We start from the raw sequence: 12,115 nt of genomic DNA, 5'->3' as shown, positions 1-12,115 counted from the left end.
AAAACAATCTACACATCAAAGAATTGGCAACCCACTCCAGTACTCTTGCCTGGAAAATCCCATGGACGAGGAGCCTGGTAGGCTGCAGTCCATGGGGTCACGAAGAGTCAGACATAACTGAGCAACTTCACTTTCACTTTTAACTTTCATACATTGGAGAAGGAAATGGCAACCCACTCCAATGTTCTTGCCTGGAGAATCCCAGGGAGGGCAGAGCCTGGTGGGCTGCTGTCTATGGGGTCGCACAGAGTCAGACACGACTGAAGTGACTTAGCAGCAGTAGCAGCAGCATAAATTAAAGAGATCCACACCTTAGACACATCATAATCCACTGTGAAAATCCAAAAACAAAGAATCCTAAAACCAGCAAGAGAGAAGCAACTCACTACATACATTTGACCCTCAATAAAAGTAGCTTACATTTCATCAGAAACCATAATGAAACAGCAAGTCTGAATAGACCTAAAACTTCCTTCAAGGAAAAGTCCAGCATCAGTTGAATTCGCTTGTGAATACTGCCAAACAAGTAAAGTAGAATGAATACTTCACAAACTTCCAAAAAAAAAAAAAAAAGAAGAGGAAGGAACACACCCAAAACACAACCCAATTCATTTTATGAAGCCATTACTGCTCTAAAACCAAAATCAGACAAAGATAAGAAAGCTACAGACCACTTTTCCTGAAAAATATGTACATAACAATCCTCAAAATACCAAACCTAGCAGCCAGAAAAAGGGTTATACATCATAATCAACTCAGATTTATTCCAGAAATGCAAAGCTAGTTCAAACTACAGAAATCAATCAATGCAATACCTTATTATATCATTATAATGGACAAAAACCACATGATTATCATAGTATATGGATAAAAGCATCTGACTGAATCCAACACCCCTTCACAATAAAAGCAGTCAACAAACTGAGTGCATTCATGGGCACTCAGTAATGTCTGACTCTTTGCGACCCCATGGATGGTAGCCCGCCAGGCTCCTCTGTCTATGGAATTTTCCAGGCAAGAATACTAGAGCAGGTTGCCATTTTCTTCTCCTGGGGATCTTCTCAACACAGGGACGGAACTAGTGGTGGGTTTTTACTAGCTGAACCACTAGGAACAGTTCTCTTGCAACAGAAGGGAACTTTCTTAATCTGATCAAGGGCATCTACAAAAATTTACTGCTAACATAGTACTGAATAGTTAAAACTAAACCTTTCCCAGCCCTCCAAGTTCAGGAACAAAAGGTTATCTGTTAACAGCAATATCGAACTGGAGGTTCTACCTAAGACAACTGGCAAGGGGCAAAAAGGCATTCAGATTGTAAAGGAAGAAATAAAACTACCTCAATTTGCAGATCACATGATATTATATGCATATAATTTTAAAAAAAACTCCCCCTACCTCCTGTTAAAAATAGAGCTAATAAATGATTCAGCAAGATGAAGGATACCATATCAATTTGCAAATCTCAATTATATACAATTCTATACAACAGCATTGAGCAATCAAAACACTAAATTGAGAAAAACATTCTATTTACAGTAACACAAAAAAAAATTCAGGGATAAATTTAACAAAAGTAGTACAAGACATACACTGAAAACTGTAAAACATCATTGAGGGAAAGTAAAGAATACCTAGGGCTTCCCTAGGGCTTCCCTAGGGCTTCCCTTGTGGCTCAGCTGGTAAAGAATTCGCCTGCAATGTAGGAGACCCGGGTTTGATCCCTGGGTTGGGAAGACCCCTGGAGAAGGGAAAGGCTACCCACTCCAGTATTCTGGCCTGGAGAATTCCATGAACAAAGACATTCCATGTTCATGAATTGGAAAACTATAGTGTTAAGGTGATAATACTCCCAAAATTGATCTACAGTTTCAATGAAATCCCTATTAAAATCCCAATGGGTTTTTTTCCCCAAAACTTGATAAAGCTGATTCTAGACTAACATGGAATTTCAAGGGACCTGAAGGAACCAATCTTGATAAAGAGAAAACCTGCCGTACTCACAGTTGATAATTTCAAAACTTACTATAAAGCAAGAGAAATTAAGACAGTATGCGTGGTACTGGCATAAAGACAGATGTAAAACCAAAGGAGAAAAATTTAGAGTCCATAAAAAAAATACATCTATGGCAAACTGTTCAACAAGGGCATCAAGACATTCAGTAAAGAAGGAAAAGTTTCTTAAACAAACGGTGCTGGAACAAATGAATATCCACATGCAAAAGAATGAAATTTGACTTCTGCTGCATACCATATGCAAAATTCAATTCAAAATAGATCAAAGACCTAAATATAAGCACTAAAACTGTAAAATTCTTTTAAGGAAATGGAGCAATAACACTTTATGGCTGTTGATTTAGCAATTATTTCTGATACATGACTCCAGAAGCACTAGCACCAAAGAAAAAGTAGAAATCAGATTTTATCAAAGTTTATATTTAAAATGTGTACTTTAAAAAGCACTATTAAAAAGTGAAAACACAATCCACAGAATAGAATATTTGATAATGCTCTAGTATCCAGAACATATTTTTAAAAAACACTCTTCCATCTCAAGAACATAATAGACAACCAAATTAAAAAATGCGCAAAGGACTTGAAAAGGCATTTCTGTAAAGAAGCTATCCAAGTGGTCAATAATCACATGAAGAGAGGTTCCACATTATTAGTCAAATATGGAAATGCAAATAAAAACCACAATGAGAATCCACTTCACACACACTAGGATGGCTACAATTTTAAAATTTGGACAATAATCAACGTTAATGTGGATGCTGGGAAATTTGAATCCTCACAAATTTCTGGTGTCAAAATACAATAGTTCAGGCTCTTTGAAAAATAGTTTGGAAGTTCCTCAAAATGTTAAACAGAGAGTTACCATATGTCCCAGCAACTTTACTCTGAGGTACATACCCAAGAGAATTGAAAACATATGTTCACATAGAACCTTGTCCAGAAATGTTCATAACAGCATTATTCAAAACAGTCAAAAGTGGAAACTTCCTAAATATCCATCAGCTGATGGATACACAATTGTAGTATATCCATTCAGTGGAATATTATTCAGCCATAAGTGAAATACTAACACATTATATAATATAAATGAACCTTGAAAACACCATTCTAAGTGAAAGAAGCCAGACACATCACACAGAGTGATTGCACTTAAATGGAATGTCCAGAACGGGCAAATTCATGGAGACAGAAAGTAGATTAGTGGTTTCCAGGGGCTGGAGTGTGACTATTTAATGGGTATGGTGTTTTGTTTCTTTTTACAGTGATGAAAATGTTGTGAAATTTCATAGTGCTGATGATTTCACAATCTGGTCAATATACTAAAAACTACTCGATTGGATACTTTATATAAGGAAGTTTAAAGCATGTGGATTTACCTCAGTTAAAAAAATACAAAAAAGTTATAGATGCTATACCTCATGTTACTACTGTAAAGTCTTATTAATCCAAAATCTTTATGATATATAGATCTCATATAAAAAAAAATTTTAGCATAAGAACTGCATACACCTAATGTTATGTTTATTATACAAGCAAAAACACTGTAGGCAACTTTAATTAGATAACTTTTAGAAATAATTATTTTTGTACTTATAAGCAGTTAGAGCAAACAGAATTGGACTATATGAATCTAACTCTGTGGAAACAACTTTAATCCATTTCCACAGAAGGAAAAGGGCCATAGGAGACAACAATATAGGGAACATTAGTTTTTGGCAAAAGATTGACAAAATTTAAAACAAATGCCATTTACTTTCTTACACTTACTGATAATTTATTAATACCTGGAATATTTGGTGATCCCACTATTTTCACTGAATCTTGGGGCAAGTGAGCATTTCTTGGTAATCGATCCAAATATCCAACTATCAAAAAAAAAAAAAGAATCAACAGTCTGGTTCACCAGAAATTTCAAAACATTCAAATAGCACACTGCCTTACAATATTTGATGTTTGTTTAAGGGAAGCCATAAATTAACATCTGACAGCTGGTACCTGTTCCAGCTCCAATGAAATTAACATACCCACCACTTCCCAGCTCCAACTTTTTCTACATCCACTTAGAATACTCCCATTTTTAAAAATCCAAATCCCCACCCTTCAAGATGCACATCATAAGTCCTTCCTCCCTCAAACCTTCTGTTTGCCTTCCTCATTCTTATCTCTTTAGTACATCATCTGCAACTCACTCTATACTGTATCACAGTTCTTCATCCATAGATATAATTTTCCTTATTTCATTATAAGCTCAAGAGTAGGATCAATGTTTGTGTCAACTTATCAAGAATTGGTATCTTTTGGCTGCCTTCATCCTGTTCTGCCCACTCCCTTTCCTTTGGTAACCACAAATCTGATCTCTTTTTCCATGAGTTTGTTTTTGAAATATAATTAATCCACAACACTAAGCTAGTTCCTGTTATACACAGTGATTTGATGTTTGTATAGATTTAAAAATGATCACCATGGTAAGCCTAGTTATGATAAATCACCATACAAAGAGATTACATACTATTGCCTATACTCCTTGTGCTGTATATTTCAAACCTGTGACTCATATATTTTGCAACTAGAATTTCATACCACTTAATCTCCCTCACATATTTCTTTCCTCCCATCTGGCAAACATCTGTTTGTTTTCCATCTGCAACTTTTTATGTTTTGATGTCTGTTCATTTGGTTTTTTTTTTTTTTTTTTTTTTTAGATTCCACATAGAAGTGAAATCATGCAGTGTTAGTCTTTCTCTGTCAGGCTTATTTCACTTAGCATAATACTGTCTAGGTCAAAATCCATGTTGCTCACAAATGGTAAGATTTCCTCATTTTTTTATGGCTGAGTAAGAGTTTACTGTATGTACATATATCTTCATTATCCGTTCATCTGTTGATGGGCTCTTACGTTGTTTCCATATCTTGGCTATTAAGTAGTGCTGCAATGAACACAGGGGTTCATATACCTTTTCTAATTAGTGTTTTTCTTTTCTTCAGATAAACACCTAGGAGGGATACTGTTGGGTCATATGGTAGTTCTATTTTTAATTTTCTGAGGACACTCCATACTGTTTTCCATGGTGGCTACATCAAATTTACATTTCTACCAAGAATGCACAGGATTCCCCTCTCCACATCCTCTCAAACACTTATTTATTCCCTTTCTGATCACAGCCATTCTGACAAGTGTGATGTGAAATCTCATTCTGTTTCTGGCTTGCATTTCCCTGGTGATTAGTGATGTTGAGCATCTTTTCACAAGCGTACTGGCCATCTGTATCTCTTCCTTGGAAAATGTCTATTAGACCCTCTGCCTTTTTCTAATCAGGCTGTTCATTTTTTGATGTTGCATTGTACAAGTTGCTTGTATTTTCTGGATATTAATCCCTTATCATATATATTCTTTGCAAATATCTTCTCCCATTCGGTAGGTGGCAGTCAAAAGGTGCAAATTTCCAGTTATAAGTAAGTGCTTGGGATGTAATATGCCATACAATAATATAAATTATGATAAATATATGAGTTATGTAATTAACACTGCTGAGTTATATATGAACCATTGAGAGAATAAATCTGAAGTTTTAAACACAAGAAAACAATTTTTCTCATTATGCTGTATACTTTAAAATTATACAATGCTGTATCTCAATTATATTTCAATGAAACCAGAATAAAAAGTAAGTTTGTTAAACCTGGAGAAGACAGGAATGGGAAGCAGAAGAGGAAGCTGGGTGATACTAGGAAGGTCTTTGTTAAGTTATGCTTTGACTCTGCAAAAACCAGCAAGTAAATAGAAGCTTAAGAAAAAAAAAATCTGTACCAGGCACTGTACCTCGCACATAGCAAATATTAAATAGTCGTTAAATATGATATTGTTCAGTTATCCTTGAAAAAGCAAATGTGATGGGCACAGGTGTGCCATCACAAGTGGGAGAACAACAAAAATATGCAATATAACTTGGACCTAAGTCCTCTTTGTTGTTAACAGAGAGTGGGTATAGCACAAATAAGAATATGGTATTCAAAGTCAGATGACCTGGATTTAAATCCCAGTTTCCACTAATGAGTGTTTGGAAACTCACTTAAAACTCCAGGAGCTTCAGTTTTCTCGTCTGTAAAGTCAGATTAAATTCTAGATTTATTGTCGGAACTAATGTACAAACTATAAAATGCTACATAAACGTTGCCTTCACTATTCATACCTTACATATTAAGATACAGCCTTCTTATTCTATGTCTTATACCCTCAAGCCTGATCTTGTTCTTGGATCAAAAGACACACAAACACACAGTTGTATCTAGTATTAACATAAGATCATGGGCCATGGTCAGGAAGCATCCTTCTACAGAAGTAACTAAAGGCTATTGGCTATTGCAATGACCTTTGGACACCTAATGCCAAGACTATGGCCTATTTTGTAACATCTACTCACTCCATTTCTTTCCACTCTCCTCCTATCCCTGCCTACGTATGCAGCCCTTCCTCACTCAAATTCTTGGTGGGATTCTTTTTTCATCACCCCTTATCTCCACAACTTTTATCTAAACACACCTCTTTTATCCTTTCTATGATTCAATTCTGGTTGAAACGTTATTAAATATTTCTAAAAAGTCTAAAACTTGAACGCCAAATAACGCAGCCAAAACCTTTCTGGTTAAATGACGACCGTTTAATTAAGGCCTCCCCTCAATATCTTAACTGTATTTTGAAAGCGTGAAGAAGTATCTCGGATTTCTGGATACAAAGTAGGAAACAAATGGCGACAGCAAAATATCAAAACTTTAAAATCCCAGGGTTTGTACTTTATAGCTAAAACCAACAGATGGAGCTCCAGGTCCACGGGAAGTGACAAAGCCGCAGGATGTCTGCTGGTTTTGAAATATACTTAAAATCCAGAGCCCAGAACATCGTGGAAAGCTGGAAAAGGAGCCGTGGGCTGATTAGGGGGTTATTAACAGCCCATCTGACTTCAAGCCTTGAGCGGTGGGTGTTTCAATAACCTTGCCCATCTACACAAAAATGTCACAAGTCCTTGGTTCCTGAGCACTTACATCTTATTACATATGGGCGGGACCTGTGATACAGGCTTTCCCATCAGAGGGCGCACGTGTGACACACAAAAATCTCCGGGAGCTGCGGCCCCGCGCCGCCCGCCGCCGCCTCACCTGACGGGGGCGCCCAGAGCACCAGCGCGGAGACCACCAGGACCACCGCGGCCCGGGAGAGCCGGGAGTCCGCGGCCCGGGCCCGCCGCCAGCCCCGCCGCGCCCGGCCCGGGGCCGAGGCCTCCATTCACACGCCGCCGCCGCCTGCCGACCGTCGGCCCAGAAGGTCGTTAGGCGGCGCGCGCACACCCGCCCGACGGAAGCTGAAGGAATGCGGGCCGGAAGGGTGGCCGGAAAGAGGGCGGTCGTTTCCGGCAGGGCGGGGGCGGGGCTTGGCAGGTAGGTTAGGCCACTGGGCCTCGTCCGCCCGACGGCGTGGAGGGTCTAGATGTTGTTCGTCTTCGGGATGTCGCAGCAGCTCAGGGAATCTGAATTGCATAGGTGACCTATGGAAGGTTCTGGAGCCAGAGAAGAGTCGTGGGCCTCGCAGTTCGCGGGCGTCCGTGGGCCGAGAGACTACCTGGCCGAATCTGAGTGTCGAGGCCAGACTCGGCCTGCGGAGTGAGAGTCAGGGAAGCGAGTGCTGGTGCAGCCCCAGAGGGCTGCCTGCTTCTCCCGACCTTGGCTGCTGCTACCCTCAGATGTACTGGCCCCACACAGCAGGCGAGAGTGGAAGTGGACCCTAAGCCCCCAGAAGAGCCTGGGTGGGAAGAACGGGGAAACAACCTTACATGGAATTGACCACATGCAACGTTATCACCTGAGTTTAAAAAGATGCATAAAACCACCTGTCGCCCCTAAGTGGGTTGTCGTTTATAGCCAGAACAAGTTAGAGTCGTCTGCATTTCTGCAGCAGAAAGGATTTACTTAACGTGAGCAGAGTTACAATAGAAGCAAATATGCAATTAAATACTTGGATGAATGGAGTTTAAGCATCTGAAGACATAATGCCTAATAACCATGTATAGAAGGAAGGTATGAGTGAACTAGAATGGACTGAAAGCCATCTCAGTGTCCATTGCACAGGAGGAATCTCAAACTGACAGCCTAACCTCCACTCTTATTTGGTAGAGTGACTCCAGTAGTGATACCTTCGGGTGTATCTTGGTTGCACCACAGGTAGACCCCTTGCTGTCTTTCAGCTGGACTGCTTTACATACTGTATCTAAAGAGCTAGGATTGTGTCTGTTTTGCAAATATTTTAACTTCAACTGCTGGGCTAGTTCCTGGTATAATGTAAGCATTCCAGAAGTCATACACTTCTTTGAAAAGGAAACATCTAGTGAAAAGGAGTGAAGAGTTCATTTGAGACCAGGACCAGGACCACGATGGAGACATTTCTTAAGGACTACTTCTGAAGAAGTCCTTGGTTCTTACTAGCAAAGGGAATTGAAATTTCTGCATATTCCCTGGATTTTCTGGCTATATTTATGCAGGTGTTAATAGGTTAAATGTATGCAGTACAGTTTATTCCACTGAGTAGATTCACTTCTTTAGAAATCCTTGCTAATCTGTTTAAACTCCTAAATTGAATTTTACCTGTCTAGGCATATCTTAGTAAACAGAGACCTGGATGATTTAGATCCAACCAGCATTTTGGTCAAGGTCTTCCTCTTGTTTGAGCATACCTAGAAAACAAATTTCAGTGAATAGTACTCAGTAAATCACTGTGTTTAGGTATGTATTCCGCTAAAGCTTTTTTTAATTTTTATAAACAAGTCAACCTGCATGACACCATTTTTAGCAAATGACCTTGGACTGTGGACCTCTAGTAAATAAAGGGTAGAGAAGACTATCACACCATGCAAAATCCTGAAATCTCTATTTTCTGTCTTCAAGAATTTGCTTCAATTCACCAGTCCCTCCTGCCTTAGTCTGCTATGTAAATTCCTAATATTCAACCTGAGACTATGAAGTAATATTGGAAATCTTAGTTAATATGTGGTGTGATTCTAAAGATGAAAGCTGATTGCTGAAAATCAGAAGGTAGGTCTGTCATTTGTATTTGCATTTTTTATTCCAATAAGGATAGTGTGAGTTTCATGCCCAAATTCTACTGTCTGGAATTCCTTTGATAGCTGTTTTTGTGCAAGACCAAGTTATCTAGTTGAAATGAGCTATTAAACGAACAGTGTATTGATGATGTCTTTTTTTTTTTTGCATTGAGCTAATAGCTAGTGCTTTCTTGAAATGAGTTTAAGAACCTCATTGCTCTTACTGTGTCCATCATAGTAGAAGAAAGGTAAGTAAGGCTTATGTAGGACATGTAAAAGATGATAAACCCATGCTTTGATTATAAATTTAAAGTTTCTTTAAAAATTAGATATATTGATTTAACTGTAGTGTAATATATGTTCATTTTTTGCACTTCTTTTTAATTTACATTTGTATAGGTAGCATGTTTTGTAGTTTATTATGTGTAAAATATATGAGGGAATACTTTTAAAAATATACTGCCTCTTCATTAACTGCTTTATTTATACCCTTTACTGAATATCATTGCTCATAAAGTATCAACTTATGGAAGAATTGAAAAATAAATGAGCACAGTTTTCCTGAGCAGTGCTGAAGAAACTATCATGGAGGTTTTACTAACAAGTCTGTTTAATTGTTTTTCCTAAGAATTACATTATAATGTATATAGTGATACAGTGTGTTACCTAAGAATTAAATTATGCTGTATATAGTGATACAGTGGGTTAGAGTTCTAACTGTTGCCAAGCAACATGGGCTCTGTTTTTTGTTTTTTTCTGTGCTGGTCCTTTACTTCCTTTAGTGGAGAAAAAATATTTGCCTTAAAAAAACCCTACTCTATTGGCATTGAGAAAGCCAAATCAGTAACTCTATTAGTTTAACCAGTCCTCAGTGATTAAAAATATAATAGTTTTTTAAAGAGAAAGAAGCCATCAGAAACAATTAATATACTGTCAATCCACAATTTTAAAGTGAGAGGCCATGGATACATATTCACAGCTTATACCTGGAAAGATAAGTATCTCTGAAGGATCCTTCCTTTCAAGAGCAAAGGCTGTTGAGAACATAGATTACCCCCACTACTGTGCTCTCTTAAGAAAACTGAACATGCCTTTTGTGAAAGGAGTTGAGGACAGACATGACTCTGGCAGAATGGAGAAGAAATGCAACCCTACTTTTCTTAAATTTCACCCTTATCCCCCTTCAGGCCTGCTGGACTGTCATTTACACTATCCATATCCCCCGCCGTATGGGCCAGATTATCCATTATTTCCACTTCGGGATGATGTACCCTTACATGATGCCTGTTCAGGGTTTTTGAGTCCTGGTGGTGATGCTGACCTAAAGCCTGGCGTTGGCAGGACCATACCAAGCCTAGTAGATTTCAGCGATGTGAAACCTCAACATCGAGTTCCCAGGCCAAACACAGGATTTCAGACGACATTAAAAAGGAAAACAATTTTATTGGAAGAACTGAAACAGGACAGAAGATGGAATTCCAGGGCAGTACCAGACATTTCCATCAGAGCAAGACTTGGAGGTAAATGAAATGATACGGGCTTTGTAATTTTTAAAACTTTCAGATGACAGAAGAGCATGGATCTAAGATTCATTTAGTACTTGGCAGTTCATTTGACATAAAATCGTAAAGAACCAATTAAGGAATTCTTATTTTTAAATTACAGACTGTAAGGAAAATGTAGTAAGAATGATAAGCTTTTTATAAACCTGTTTGTAAAAAAAGTGGTTTTCAAAATTGCCTTCATTGGTGTAAGTGACAAACACGACGTGTATATCAGATAACTTATTCTAAACATAGAGATAACCTAATTTTGCCACAAAGGAATATATTTAATTCTGATAATTGCATATCATGCCACCTTATCTGTCTCCCTTGGAAGAAATAAATTTGCTGATGATTATCAAAAAGTTTACGTGGGCTGAAATGCAGTGAGAAAGTAGTGGAAAGTAAATTTGAGGGTCTGGTAAGAACCAGAGATGAAGAGAGGCAAACCCTGCATAAATTACTCGCCGACAGCCCTGGAGGCAGAATTGATGACAGTTACTGACAGCTGCACCTTATGGGTTCTCTGTAAGACCCCCAGAGAGTGGCACAAGCCTGGTCCAGAAGTGCTGAGAAACACTTTCGGAGAAAAACCATAGGCAGTGTTCCTGTATGGAATGTGTCTCACAGGCAGGCAGTGAAAAGAGATTAACACGTTTGAGCGTCTGGGAAAGGAAAAGGCCAGGTGCTGTAGCAAGAAATGCTGAGCCTGCGCTAGCCTTCCGGGGCTGTGCCCACTTCCCTGCTCCTCTGGAGGACCCAACCACAGACCAGAGGCCTAGGGAGGCTGTGTGGAGAAACTGTGACATCACCATTTTTCGGGGCAGTGGGAACTCATCAATTCCTGCCACTCCTCCATAAAGAGAAGCCATAGGCACTTGGGACCGGGAAGGGAATAAGGGTAAAGGCGAAAGGTAGTAGCAGTGCAAAGCCCCACACAGTAGTGGTCCCAAGCTACTCCCTCTGGATGCCTACTTTTAAATGAGATAAGAGCCCTTTAGTGAGAGAGAAGTGCAGGATAACAGTTAACACTTGTAATGTGCACTACAGTTGTGGCCTCAGCAGGTGGGCTTGGGGACATTCCTTAGTTTGGAATTTTCATGTAAATAATGCATACGAAGTTCAATACCTTTTTTAAGAAAGAATTATTTTTGTTGTTGTTCAGTCACTTGGTCATGTTTGACTCTACAACCCCATGGACTAAAGCCCACCAGGTCCCTCGGTCCATAGGATATCCCAGACAAGAATACTAGCCTGGGTTGCCATTACCTTCTCCAGCAGATCTTCCCAACCAGAGATTGAACCCACAATTCTTTACCACTAAACCACCAGGGAGGTCAATTATTTTTTTATAATTCATTGGAAATACCATCTAGGGTAATAAAATATTACAAGAAGCAAATGCACTTCACACTGAAGGAACCACTGATGAGTTCATGTCAATCTCACAGCCTTAGTACATTTTCA

General features: G+C 38.9%; 2 protein-coding genes across 2 annotated transcripts in view; one reads left to right on the top strand and one right to left on the bottom strand.

Moving 5' to 3' along the window:
- ZPBP (zona pellucida binding protein) overlaps positions 1–7,297 on the bottom strand; it is a 135,065-nt gene extending 127,768 nt beyond the window's left edge. The window contains exons 1-2 of the mRNA XM_068973374.1: positions 7,171–7,297; positions 3,801–3,881 (exon numbers count right to left, since the gene is read on the bottom strand). Of these exons, the coding sequence (XP_068829475.1) occupies positions 3,801–3,881; positions 7,171–7,297 (208 nt within the window). The remainder of the gene's footprint in view (positions 1–3,800; positions 3,882–7,170) is intronic.
- Positions 7,298–10,065: 2,768 nt separating this feature from the next.
- The window catches only part of SPMIP7 (sperm microtubule inner protein 7), a 63,091-nt gene continuing 61,041 nt past the window's right edge, over positions 10,066–12,115 (top strand). Inside the window, exon 1 of the mRNA XM_068973149.1 lies at positions 10,066–10,624. Within this exon, the coding sequence (XP_068829250.1) occupies positions 10,066–10,624 (559 nt within the window). The remainder of the gene's footprint in view (positions 10,625–12,115) is intronic.

The sequence above is a fragment of the Capricornis sumatraensis genome, chromosome 5 (assembly GCF_032405125.1).
Source record: "Capricornis sumatraensis isolate serow.1 chromosome 5, serow.2, whole genome shotgun sequence".
NCBI classification, from domain to species: Eukaryota; Metazoa; Chordata; class Mammalia; order Artiodactyla; family Bovidae; genus Capricornis; species Capricornis sumatraensis.
Note: the sequence above shows the minus strand (reverse complement) of the source record. Positions and strands in the feature narration are given on the sequence as shown.